Genomic DNA, 14,164 nt, shown 5'->3' on the forward strand with positions numbered 1-14,164 from the left:
TTGATTCTAGCAGGAAAAAACAGTGAAAACATTTTCAGTTTACATTTAGACAGCAATTTAATACAGCCCTCTCTCCCATAGCTGTGAATATGTAGGTTAAAATGTTTGTAGTGTGTAATACTCTCACCTTTTTGGAAGGAGACTCAGAATTAGTTGTTGCAGGAGTACACAGGCAACATTTAATAGCTGAATTTTCTTTCATAAAAGGAAAAGCCTTATAGATATCCCTTAGAGGGCAGTTACCACTATTGACAAAAACAGTAAAATTCTTAACTTTATTACAAATGCACGTGGCTATTAATGATACATTTTGAGGTTTCACATTTGGAGGATGGAAGTAATAGGTCACTTTTACAGAAGTAATTATTCTTTTTAGCAACAGATGCATCCTTCTGCTTTCTGTAAAATTTGTTTGGAAATACAAGCAGCACTACATCTCTAGTGAGACAGTTCTTTCCTTGAAGACAGTTAATCTATTAATGCATCAGAGAGACAAAGAATCATTCTGAGAGGAGTGCAATTTTTAGAGATTATCATGGTAAAAATTCAGGTTTTGCCAAAACCCACTGCATTCTGCTGTTTGAGGCTTTTTTCAAATCTTTGTGGTTTTACTGTTTAACAATTGAGAAATGTCTTTTCAGTCAGTTCAGATGTCTGCATAATGCCAGTTCTAAAACCTATTTTCATAATCCACGTAATGAAGATGAAATCATGGGGATTTCCCTCTTGTCTCTATCCTCCCTCTTTCCTTGCAATTCCTCTGTGTCAGTTGGAATAGTTGGCTTCTACCCAGAACCAACCTTTGGTATAGTGCTGCTCTAGGGAAGGGATTATCTTTAATCTTGTGCTTTTCATAATTAAGTAATTGAATTTTCTTAAACTACGTATTACATTACTCAAGTGAATAACTTAAAAATATTCCATATTGGTTTGAATAGGAATAATAGTTGTTCAGGACTACTGGATTTTTGTGCTTTCAGTGGTGAGTGAACCCGTTCTTCACTGTGAAATGACACAGGGTGTGGCAGCCCAGAGCCACACAAAGAGGTTTGTTTGTCTGCTGCAGATGGACGATGAGTATAATTCATCTGTAGTGCTGCAGAATATTGTAGTAATGGTTTATTTACCCCAGAATTCTAACAGGTATCTCATAGCTTTTACTGAAAGTGCTGCTTGAATTTTTCTGCAGTGCATTGTGGGAAAGCTCACCAGCCTGTTCCAAATCTGCTGGATGATGATGTTCTTAGACTACCATCTCAGTAAATGAAACTACAACAGGTAGCTTGATGTGGATCTGATTATTCTAGCTTTGTTGGTCTTCTTTCATTCAGGAAAATAAAACACTAGGAGACAGACAGCAGATTTATGGTAGTGATTCATTCCCTCGCAGAAGCTCTAATGTGCATTATAAGGAAATTGTGTTGCTCTGAAGGTGACAGCTTATGCAGTTCCTGTGTATGTGGGATGGTAGATCTGTGACTCTCGTGCATCAAGGGTGGCATGGTCATAGAATCATAGAATAGTTTGGGTTGGAAGGAAAGTTAAAAGGTCATCTCGTCCAACCTCCCTGCCATGGACAGTGACATCTTCAACTAGATGAGGTTGCTCAGAGCCTTGAATGTTCCCAGGGATGTGGTATCTACTGCCTCTCAGGGTAATGTGTTCTGGTGGTTTGCCAGCCTCATGGGAGAAAAATTCATCCTTATATCTAGTCTAAATTTACCTCCTTTTTATTTAAAAACATTACCCCTTGTCCTATTAGAACAGGCCCTGCTGAAAGGTCTCTCTCCATCTCTCATGTAGCCACCCCTTCAGGTACTGGAAGGCTGCTGTAAGACTTCCCCAGAAATTTCTCATCTTCAGGCTGAACAGCCCCAAATCTCTTAGCCTCTCTTCATAGCAGAGGTGCTCTAGTCCTCTTATCTTGGTGGCTCTCCTCTGGACCTGTTCAACAAGGTCACTTCTTTCCTGTGCTAAGGATTCCAGAGCTGGAATCAGTACTCCAGGTGGGGTCTCACCAGAGCCAGGTAGAGGGGCAGAATCTCCTTCCTTGACCTGCTGGCTATACTTCTTTTGGTGCAAACCCAGGATACAGTTGCCTTTCTGGGCTGTGAGCTCATATTGCTGGCTCATGTCCAGCCTCTCCTCCATTAGTACCCCAAAGTCCTTCTCCTTCTGGTTGCTCTTCATCCTCTCAGCATGTATTGATACTAGAGGTTGCCCGGACCCAGGTACAGAAACTTGCAGTTAGATGTGCATTTGTAGAAATTGGCAATAAGAGAAGACCAGCTTCCATGGAACATTTTAAGACTGTTCCTCATTCTTCGTGCTACAGGGATCTGAAAAGCAAAGTTTTTGTTTTGCGAGTGGGTCATTCTCGTTGAGTACATGGGTACTTCAAGCTACCAAATGTGTCTTGGTAGATAAATGTCTTTGAAATGTCATATTTTTTTGTAAGGAGACTTCTGAACCAATTTTTATTAGATTTATTACAAGGTGTTAGAATTTACAAGGTATTATGATTTCATATTTTTTCTTAAATTGCTGGAAACAGAATAGTGAAAGAGGGTTCCTCATTATGTCATGATAATCAGTAATGCACACTTGTTGTTCCCTGATCCCTTCCTTTGTTCAGCAGTGCATGGAACTACAAAAACTAAATGCATGGCAGTTTTTCTTTCCATAACACCCAGCTGGCTTGAGCAGCAAACTCGAATGCCCTTAGAAATGCGCCGAGGAGAGATTTTTTTGTAGTGTTAGAAAAAGGGAGCATGGCTTCAAACTGAAAGAGGGCAGGTTTAGATTAGATGTTAAGAAGAAATTCTGGACAGTGAGAGTGGTGAGGCACTGGAACAGGTTGTCCAGAGAAGTTGTGGGTGTCCCATCCCTGGGAGTTTTCAAGACCAGGTTGGATGGGGCTTTGAGCAACCTGATCTAGTGGAAGATGTCCTTGCCCAGAGCAGGAGGGTTGGAATGAGGTGGTCTTTAAGATCCTTTGCAGCTGAAACCATTCTGTGATTCTAAGTTGCAACTGCTCAGGTGTTACGGAGGTTGTTCACTTCAGGTTGGTCATTCCTACCCAATAATGTGAATAGCAGGGGATTTCCTCCACACACTATTGGTTTGGGGTTTTTTAGGAAAAGGGTTTTTTTTGTTTGTTTTTGTTTGGGTTGGGTTTTTTTGGTTTTTTTTTTTTTGGTTTTTTTTAGGTTTTTTTTTAGTAAAAGTCAGTTTTTCCTTGCCCTTGCCCAGGAACCTGTCTTTCATTTAAAGCAAGTGGTAGACGAAGGTTTTAAATATAAGCTCAACAACTGAAGGCTAGTTAAGTGAACTGGACACCAGATACTACTACCAGCAGATTAATTAAATGAAATAAAGAATGCTTTTGTGTGCCATGCTTTATTGGCACATGACAAAAGGACAAGTATCTTTCTCTAGGGGTGAGAAAAGAGTTGGGGTGGGTATGTTGTCTTATCCCTCTGTCCATAACAGCAATGAAATTAAAACAGAGTTTATGTATTTTATGCATTTGCTCTGTGGAGGTTGTTTACCCTAGTAAATAAGGCAAGCACGATATTGATGTTATATTTGAGTACTCCAAGAGGATTTAGTCTTGCATTCTTTTCATAAATTTTCCTCATGCACATTATTAGGATGAGATGTTGTTGAGCTAAAACTTGTACAGAATGGCTTATTAGTGGTGCTCTAGGAAATCTCTCTGTTGCAGTGCAAGCCGGAAGACAAAACTAAGACAGGTAACTTTCTCTCGTCCAAGTTTAGTGTTGTGTGTTAAATAGCTGCCCACACATATGATCCAGTTTTCTTTTCACAGAGAAAGTGAGATGCAGTGTGACTTTTTCCAACTCTGATGTGCATAATTAAAATAACTCTTCTCCCAAAACAACAGTCTTTGGTGTCACTGGAGCAGATGGGCTTTGTAGCAGGACAGGGAAAAACATCAGTGGGTATCCATCTGTTTTTTCTTCTGGTTTTGTCCAGTCAGATCAAGCAGTTCGCCCATTGCAATGCTGTTACTGGTCTTCCTTCTCTTTGTCATGAGTAGCATCCTCTGCCATGGCAACATCATCCCTCCATCTTCACTAGATTTCAGACTAGCTTTCTTTGGAGCTCATGTCCCCTGCTGAATGAGCCTTATGGAACTGCTCATCCAACCTTTTTTCTTTTTCTGGTACATCTTCTAAACCAAGAGTTATATTTGTATGGCAGAACTTGTGGACAGCACAGAGTATCTTTGAAAGATAGTTATCTGTGTGTCATCTGTGAACTTGCTGAGAGTTCAGTTGATCCCACTGATGCGTTTAAAATGTCTTCATTAAAAAGACAAAAAAAACCCAACCCAGTTTTAGACTAAGTGTTGATCCTGGAGGGACACTGGTAGTCACTGGCCTCTAGCTGGACCTTATGCAGCTTGAGAGAATAGTCTGAGTCCAGCAATCCAGACAGATCTTCACCCACCTCTGATCCATTTATCCAGTCCGTATCTCATAGACCTGTCTGTAAGTTGGGCAAGATTTTTCATGGTGAACCTGTGCTGACTGCTCAGTCACATTCTTGAACCTCCAGTGACTGAAAGGGGTTTCCAGGAGAAATTTCTCCATATTTTTCCCAGGGACTGAAGTGACTGAGTCTTGTTCCATGAATCTCCATTCTTGAAGATGGGTGAGAGATGTTTATCTTTCTAGAGAACCTTACCTGATCATCATAGCCTTTTGAAAATAATAGAGATTTGCCTTCCAGTGGTACTGCCAGCTCCTTCAATACCCCTACATGCATCCAGTGTCCCTGTGGATGAAATGTCCTCTAACTCAATTGTCCTGTCTTGCGGGCACTGAATCATTGCCACAGACACTGTGAAGATGCTCAGTTACCTTGGAGGCTGGAAGAAACAAGATCTTACCAGTGAAAATAGAGGCTAAAAGAAGATTGACTACATAAGCCAAATTCTTTGTCATGAGGTCTCTTGCTCGATTGGACAGTGGGTTCACATTTCCCTTAGTCTTCCTTTTACAGCCTGTCTGTTTTTAGAAGCATTTCTTTTTGTCAGTCCCTTCATGCAGTAACTGCTTCCTGTGGGTGCAAGGAATTTCTGTTCATGAGGATTATGAAGTTTCCGCCAACATAAGTTAAGATTTTTTTAAAAATTGTATTTTAAACAAGACAAAAAAACCCCAACCCAATGTGAATAGACAGGATCATAGAATATTTTATTTGGAAAGAGGATCTTCAAGGATCATCTAGTACAACTTCCGGCTCCTCTTAGGACTACCTAAAACTAAACCATATTACTAAAGGCGTCATCTAGACTCTCCTTGAACTCTGGCAGGCTTGATGCCATGACCACTTCCCTGGGGAGCCTGTTCCAGTGCCTACCCATCCTCTTCAGTAAAGAACCTTTTCCTAATGTCCGATCTGAAGTTCCTCTGATGCAGCTTCCTTCCATTTCCGTCTGTCCATTTGCTGATCACCAGAGAGGACATCAGCTGCTCCCCCTCTGCTGCCTTCCTTTGGAAAGTTCTTGTCTGCAGTGGAGTCACCCCTCAGCCTTCACTTCTCCAAGCTGAGCAAGCCAAGTGACCTCAGCTGCTCCTTGTAATTCTTGCCCTCAAGGCTTTTCACCACCTTTGTTGTCCTTCTCTGGGCAGACCCTAATAGTCTGATGTCCTTCTTCTACTGAGGCACCCAGAGCTGCACACAGGACTTGAGGTGAGGCTGCACCAGTGCAGAGTAGAGTGGAACAGTCACTTCCCTTGATATGTTTCTCGGTACAACCTATCCTGTGATTCCTGTATTGTTTGTATCCTGTTAACACACTGTGAAACTATCTGATTTCTCTTGGCCATCTTTCTAATGCTTATCCAGTACCAGGTACTCTAATCCATGTGTTTTTTAAAATAACTTGAACCTTGCTTCTTTGACACCTGTGCTCCTGTGTTATTCCACCAGTTAGTATGATCTCAGTGACCTGTTGGCATCTAGAAGGAACTGAGGAGAAGACTTAATAACGTTCCTGGGTTTTGTCACTGAAGGGATTCATTGTGGCAGCAGACAAGTACCAGCTGCAGGTATTCTTGGATGCCTGGCTTAAACATGGGCTGCAGCCATGTCCTCCCATCTACTGAGGCGTACTCCTCTTGGCAACTGTAAACTAGCAGGAGACTTAAAATGCAGGAAGGAGGAAAAAAGTAGCAAAGGTGCATGTAGCATGGCTGTACTGGAGAGCTATTGCTGTACTTTTCATGAGCTTGCATTCTTGCTGCAGAAGTAGTGTCTTGCTGTGATAACGCTCATTGCCACCTTTTCCTTCTTTTGTATAGCCTTGGCTTAATACAGCCACATACCCAGGCAGGCACACACACCCACACAAGCAGCGTATCTTGCCAGTGGGGTAGCAGTAAGATAAAAATAGGGACTTAATCCGAAAGCTGGTGGAAGTTCATCTGTCAGTCTGTGTGTTTCTCGGTTGAACTAATGTGGGGACAAAGTTAGCCTGTGCAGAAATTGCTGTAATTCTCTCAGCTGAGCTCTTTCCATAAATTTAAACTTAATGTGTAGTTGTCTCTTTCCTAAATTTAGCCAAAAGGGAAATGCATCTTAATTTTAAAAAAAAAAAAAAGTGTTTGTAATGTAGGGACTTTTTACACAGATGATCTTGACAAAGAAAACAAACATATTGAAGTTATCCTGAAGAGTAACTTAATGTTAATAGTAACTTTATTTGAGAAGAAGGAGTAGGCAAATGATTTTTTTCGTGATGTGGGGCCTTTAATATGTAGCAATTGCTTTTTCTGCCAGAGATCAGTTTGGAAGAGAAGGGTGTGTTTTTTATTGTAGGGGCCGAAATGTTAATTTTACACAAGCCTTTCTTGGATGTCTTCAAACAAGAAATCACTGCTTCCCATGGGCAGGAGGTGCTCAGTGACTCCAGGAGAGCAGGGCCCCATCATGCTCGTGATGTGGGGCCTTTAATATGTAGCAATTGCTTTTTCTGCCAGAGATCAGTTTGGAAGAGAAGGGTGTGTTTTTTATTGTAGGGGCCGAAATGTTAATTTTACACAAGCCTTTCTTGGATGTCTTCAAACAAGAAATCACTGCTTCCCATGGGCAGGAGGTGCTCAGTGACTCCAGGAGAGCAGGGCCCCATCATGCATAATGGTTACTTGCGTAGCGTAGAAGTGTCCCATACACCCCCAGCCTCCTTGCTAATGTGGCAATATGGAAGGGAGCAAAGGCCTTGGCTCTGTGTGAGCTCTGCTCAGCAATAGCAAAAACATATCTGCATTATCAACTCTGTGTTCAGCACAAATCCTAAACATAGCCCCATACTAGCCACTGCAAAGAAAGTTAATTCTACCCCAGCCTGCAGTCTTTTATTTTTATACATGGTGCAGTCTGTTGTCTGAACTGAAGCTCTGTCTCACTGCATTCACTGTTAATCACATTAAAATTTTTAATCTGCAGTTGCCATTTTTCATAGGGTTTATGATGAAATAGTAGGCTGCAGGATTCAATACACTGGAATTTTTAGGGCTCATGGTTTGCTATGTCCCAATTTTGTTTTCTGAAAACTGTGTGGGATTTTTTTCTCTCTGTGTGTAACTAGGTCTACCAAATCAGACCTCACATGGTACTAATGCTGTTCGTCTCATCCCTGTAGGCTGTCATCCTGTTTTGAAACAGTCTCTAATACTGAGACTGTTAATGGTCCAAATACTTGCCCAGAACCCTGACATAACTTAACAGTCCATACATTTTTTAAAATGTCAGCTTTCTAAGAATGTCTGTGTCTAATGATGTATATATAAATATTTCTAAACTGGAACGTTTCTGAATTTTAAAAAGAAAATTTATGCAGTGGTTAAACCTCAGTTTATTTTAGTGAGTCAGACTTTTATGCTTCAGGGAGAAAAGGGCAGCTTCCAACCCTAGCAGAAAGAATCTTTGGCAGCATTTTTTGTTTCTTTGCTTTTAATTTCAGAGTAGGGCAAACTTTGATCCTCTTCCATGTGGATATGCATCTTTTTGTCATGTGAGTGTATGAACATAACTACTTTGGGCAATAAAATATCTGCTTGAACTCTGTAATTAATGGTAACTTTATGTCTGCTTTTTCTGAAAGATGGTTTAATTCTATGCAAATGGTATGTTCTATTAAGTTTGTGGGTTTATAAAACATTACAGAGTTTAATTTGAAAACCAGTATTATTTAACTACCTATTTGACGTAGTTTGTGAGAGGAAATAATGGTAGAGACATGCAATTTCTCTACCCATTGCACAGGTTTATGGTATGCACATGTGGCTACAGATTTTCCTTGTGGCTAATTGCTCTTTGATAGCTTGTGCCTTGTCTTGCATTCATCTGGGCTGAATGCAACCAAAGCCCTTGGCAAAGGGGCAAAAAGTATTTGTCAGGCTAAAGGATCACTTGCTGTGATTCACAATTGCTAATTGCTATCAACATTATGATTGTAAAAACAACACCATTGCTTTTCGACAGCTGATTTTTCAGAGTTTTGGCTCTTGGCAGGTTCTGGTTTAGGCATCTGGGAAATGGAAATGAAGAATTGAGGAGAAAATGTGTTAGGTGCTCTGTGTGGGATCTTTCTTCACAAGATGTTAGGCTGCAAAAGTAACTTGTAAAGTTTTTTTTTGTTTTGGTTTTTTTTGTAGTTTTAATACATGAACCTATGGTCAATGAAGGAGAACAGCTTTATTACCTTCTGGCTTTGGGTTCTAGCTGCACTGTTGAAAACAGCATATATATCTACATCCTAGGTTTCCCAATTTTGTGCTTCCCATTCTTACTTTAATGTAGTGTGCATGGAGCATGTGATGGGTCAGCCCATTCCTGTCCCTAGTGTCAGAAGATGTTTTGGTTATCAGAAGGGCTAAGGGTAAGCACACAGGTCATAAGCAAAACCAGTGTGACTTCATACATAAGAACCTGTGGGAAGAGACAGATGTTTCCTTGCAGGTGCAGAGCTCTGCATCTTCTCCAGCTTTGCAGGGCTTGTCAGACAGCAGGAAAGCTGTCCCTGGCATTCAGTGCTTCGAAACAATAGATAAATGAATTGCTGTGATAGGAATCAGTAAAATCCAGACACAATAGCTGGAGCAGAAGACATGTCTTAGCCAGGTTTCCCTCGGATGGAAGGCGTAATGTTTACGTACCTGGTATCTGCTCTGTGACGGTTGATTTACTTGTCTCTGGAAATAGTCTGTTTGTACTTAACTGTCCTTAAAATCAAGAAAGGGAGCTAGAGTCTTTTTATAGCAAAATTGCTGTGTGCTCATCAGCCACCCAGTTTACACCCAGGTAACACAAAAGGCTGAAGTTAGAAGTTGAAAGTAGATATGTACTGCTTTCACATTGAAACCTCAGTCTGTTTTTACAGTGGTGAGTTAACCTTGGCTAAGGGCTGAACTCCAGCCCAGATGCTTGGTCACTCACTCTACTTCCTCCACAGGGCAACAGAAAATAGGATGGGAAAGCTCATGGGTCAGGATACAGACAGGGAGTTTGCTTACCAGTTACTGACATGGGCAAAGCAGACTCTGCCTGGGGAAAGCTAATTAACAGTGTGGTTTCATTAACCCATCCCCTGTTGAGAAGAAACATGGTTACTGTTTGTTGGACTTTTATTCTCCTACCAATATAATTTGCTAGCTCTTACACAGGTGAGACTGTCTCTGTCTTTGTCAGTAATGTTTGATTGACATGCTTTTCCTCTTAAAACAGATCATGGTGATGTCAGATGGCACATCGTTCTCTTCAGGACAGAGCCTTCATCTCCCCAGCCTTCCCAGTAACTCCCTGTCTTTTTCTGAAGTGAAGAAGAAATCATCTCATGGGCCAAAGGTGAGACTTATTTTGATAGAAGATACTTGAACCAGTGGTGCTTTTCCTGGGAATTACCTTGAGAAAAAAAAAAAATTCTAGGTTTTTTTGCACTCTTATGACAGAGACCAATGACAGCAGGTCTTGAAATTTCTTTGCTGTGAACTTACTGTTTGAAAACAATGCAGGACAAGGATGGGTGTGAGAACTGCTGCCAGTGAAGGTTCTCTGGTTTTGTACTTGTGATTGTTGACCTCCTTTTCCAGAAGGGATTGTAATGGTCTGTTGTAGTGTTAGGGGATTCTGGTGATGAAAGTGTGATCCACAGAAATGTGGAGAATATGAGATAATACTATAATAATAATTTCATTTATTAAACATTTTTAATAATTTAAAAGATAATTGTGTAGGGTGAAACTTGAAGTTGTGTTCTTTAGGATTTTTGATTTTGTTTAGATTTCAGGGTTATTTCCTTACTAGATGTTTCAAAGACAGGAACATGTCATTGGTCTCTAGGACATCGAATTGAAATCCCAACCTAGAACACGGTGAAAAGATATAGACCAAGGCTCCTTTTGTGTAATACCACTGGACCATTCTGAAACAGCAGATAATTTCTTCAGTTTGACAAAATGAGTTAATGTAACGGGAAAATAAAGAGCATACTAGTTTTTATTCAAATAAGAAACACAGCTCAGTGACTTGCTTCCTAACTGAATTAACACATAAGCCTTTTCTCCATTCTGTTAAATTGTTTGGGTTTTTATTTTTATTCATAACATCTTGTTGATTTGAAATATGTTAATTAATCTTGCAGTGCATGTGCTGCAAGGAGAAATAACCCTTTTTATTAATAACTTGCATGTTCAGTATCTGTGCCAAATCTTGTATCTTGCAAGAACTGTCAGGTAATGACTAAGGGTATGCCTAAAAGAGGATAATAAGGATACACAATAAGTAAAGACAGGCAAAAAATGTTCCTGACATGTCTCTGCCTGGTTTGCATTGTGCCTCAGCACCTTACAGTCTCTAATGCAGGTGGTCTTGCAACATTTAAAGGATATGTGGATGTGTGGTTATTTTTCCGATGAGGAGCTGAGGTCTAATCTGAGGATTAGACTGAAGGTTGCTTACTTTGGGATTCTAAAATGACTATTTAATGCCTCAAAGGAAGGCACCTGGCTATACCAGGGGCTGAAGCAAGGTCTGCTGGTTAGACTAGGCTGTATCTTCTAATTGGATACTGAAGATAAGTTACTTTGACACTCTTCCATCTATAATAGGGCTTCTTGTGGGGTTGGGTAGGTAGCTCTCAAGAGTGCAGTTTCCAATCACTTCTTAAGATTGGGCTGTAATGTTGGTATTCACCCATGTCTTGCTTTGCATGCCAAAAAAAAAAGGAATGCTGTGGCCTAAATAAGCAGCCCAATCACCTCCAGAGGGACTTCAAGGAGGTACAGACATGATACCAAGTCCCTATGTTAGTGCTCCGCCTATTAGCTGTACACCACAGTAAATCTTGAATCTCTGATTTTTTGTAAGCAAATACTAACCTGGTGTAAGGGACCTTTAAGAAATGTTTGTTTCAACATTGCCTGGCTTTGATGACTTGGTGTAGGAGCAGCCCAATCACCTCCAGAGGGACTTCAAGGAGGTACAGACATGATACCAAGTCCCTATGTTAGTGCTCCGCCTATTAGCTGTACACCACAGTAAATCTTGAATCTCTGATTTTTTGTAAGCAAATACTAACCTGGTGTAAGGGACCTTTAAGAAATGTTTGTTTCAACATTGCCTGGCTTTGATGACTTGGTGTAGGAGACCTGGGATGTAATTTTCTGAACCATGTTTGGACAGTGAACTTCTGTCTGATGCAGAAAATTGACACGTGGAGTGTAATTGGGGTGAAGCAGAGTGAAGTGCATGTTTGCTGCACTTGTCCATATAAACTCGTGTTTGACATCTTTCATTTTTGCTGAAGCAACCCAAACACCTGCAGAGTGCTTGACCCATAGCACCAAGTTAGGTCAGTCAGTAGGACGTTAATGTGCATCACATCTCAGGACTGTTTTCAATACCTATAAAACCGTTGCCCAGGAATGTTTTTTAACTATTTCAGTTCAAAATAGTGAGGTTCAGCATCAATGTAATCTATTTGAAATAATTCTTTTTTCAACATTGTATGCTGTGCAGTGGAATTTTTAATAGAAGGACGAGATTTTGTATCAGTACACTGTGTCTTGCCAGTCAGTGTGGATATTTTATTTTTCCTCTCCTCACAGCAGTCTTTGCGTCATCCTGTCCAATCTGAAACACGCACCAATGAGCAATTGTGTTCTTGTATCTCAGACAGAAAGAGTTGTGTCTGCCTTACTGAGAAGCATAAGCTGTTTTTGAGAAATGGAAGCACAAGGTAACCTTAGGTTTAGTAAAATTAAAAAGTTTGGGGTTTTTATTATAAATCCTGGGAGCTGAAAACCCTGGATTTTGGTCTTCTGGGTTTTGTTTTGATTGGGAGGTATAGGACTTCCAGCCAATGTATAAATAGATTTTTGGTTTTGTCACTTGGAATAACCCCAGTGATAGAACAACTTTGGTGTCCAAGTATCATTTAAATATGTGTCTAGAGTAGGAGCTGTAGGAAGGTCTTCATAGTTTTTGGGTGTAATTTGCCTGTAGCAAAATCGTGGGTGTGTGTACTCCAGACCACTGGACTGGGTGACTTCGGGAGTTTGCTGCTGAAGCAATAGCCCTTTGATATGCTTGGCTTAGTTTTGGTTTATTTTGTGTCTGTGAATACCACAGTTAACTTTGAGGTCAGTTTTAAACTCTGAGTATGAAAAAAAAGAAGGTAAGAGTATTTGCTTACCCATTTGCCATTGCAAAGCACCACGTTTCTGGTTAGATAAGAATTTAAGTCACACCAGTAAAACCGGTGCTACAAAGTGGTTTATTCCTGGTGTAGCATTCACTTATAAAAAATACAGTGCAGTATGAAGAGAGAACTGCCGGTTTGCTTTCTGTCACATTCTTGCCTGAAATATGTAGAAAAAATACAGATGTTTGTATTTCTGAAGTCCATGGTTTTTCGTTTAATTTAATGGAGATGGTACTATTGAACCCCTCAGTATTTTGATTCTAGACCAAAGCTTTAATCTTGGAAATACAGAGGACAGGCAGACATATATGAAAACTTACGTTGTGCATTTTTTTAGAATAGAAAGAGCTGCAGGCTGGCTACAGATACTTGTGTTACTTTTAAATCAATTGTGCTACTGTGCCTGTTCAAATTATGCAAATACTACATGCACGGAATACAGAGAAACAGCTTGATTAGTGTCGACTGCAGTGAAATGAGGTTTATTTTATAAACAAAGAAAACAAAAGCTCTTATTCCTGTGTGTGACCAGAAAAAAACCCAAACATAAATTGTTTTATGTTCCCCCTTTTGGCTTTCTCTGTTAAACCAGTGAGGTTTGTAATGCTCCATCTGCTTCTGATTCTCCTGATGTCATTTGTCGCAACAATTCAGTGGGCTGGGCTAAACAGAAGTGTGGAAAGCTTTGTAAATGTGCAAGTAGCAGGTGAATTCATCTCCCACCCCACAGTATTTGTGGAGGCTCTCAGAATGCTGTCTTTTTATTTTTTTCCCCCAAATCAGTTAATGTTTTTATTCAATAATAAACAAATTTTGTTCAACAGAAATCTGAATTCTGTTGCTCAAGGAGTTACTTTTAGGTATCTTCCTCTTTTCCTATTAAGAACAGTAGGTATACTTGGGACTAATTCTAGTCCATTGGCTTAAGATGGGCATATTATTTCAATAAGCATAACATTTTTGAATTACAGATGGAAATAATGCACATTTTATTATCACTAGTACTAAATTTGTAGTCTAAACTCAGAGTACTGTACACTGGCAAGGCCATGCCCATGTGCCTAATTAAATGACTTCCTAAAATTTAATGAACTGCCCCTCCATCCCCACCAACCCTTCCAAGTGCTTTGTTTGCTAGTTAGGTTCCTAATGTCTTTCAGCAACTGGGGAGGTTTGCAGTGGTTTCCAGAAGATGCTGCTTATTCAAACTCATGTTAAACCAAATTGGGAGCTACATATTGTTGTGTGTGAAGTCAGAATTGAGCCCTGCAGCATACACAGAGTTCAACACCATTTTTTGCCCTGTAGTTACAGACGTATTTTAATCTGCAGATGTGTTACCTGTTGAACAGGTCTCACAGTCCATTTGTGTCTTTCAAATTTACATGAGAATATACTCTGTGATTTAAACTTAATTTCATGAGTGCA

The 14,164-nt window shown here is 40.2% G+C and overlaps 1 protein-coding gene across 1 annotated transcript in view; it reads left to right on the top strand.

Annotated features, from left to right (window-relative positions):
• The window catches only part of LOC103802652 (protein AF-9-like), a gene marked incomplete at both ends in the record, with an annotated part of 18,866 nt that extends 8,987 nt beyond the window's left edge, over window positions 1-9,879 (top strand). Inside the window, one exon of the mRNA XM_009075153.1 lies at window positions 9,760-9,879. Within this exon, the coding sequence (XP_009073401.1) occupies window positions 9,760-9,879 (120 nt within the window). The remainder of the gene's footprint in view (window positions 1-9,759) is intronic.
• Window positions 9,880-14,164: the final 4,285 nt, after the last annotated feature.

The sequence above is a fragment of the Acanthisitta chloris genome, unplaced genomic scaffold (genome assembly GCF_000695815.1).
Source record: "Acanthisitta chloris isolate BGI_N310 unplaced genomic scaffold, ASM69581v1 scaffold645, whole genome shotgun sequence".
Taxonomy (NCBI): domain Eukaryota; kingdom Metazoa; phylum Chordata; class Aves; order Passeriformes; family Acanthisittidae; genus Acanthisitta; species Acanthisitta chloris.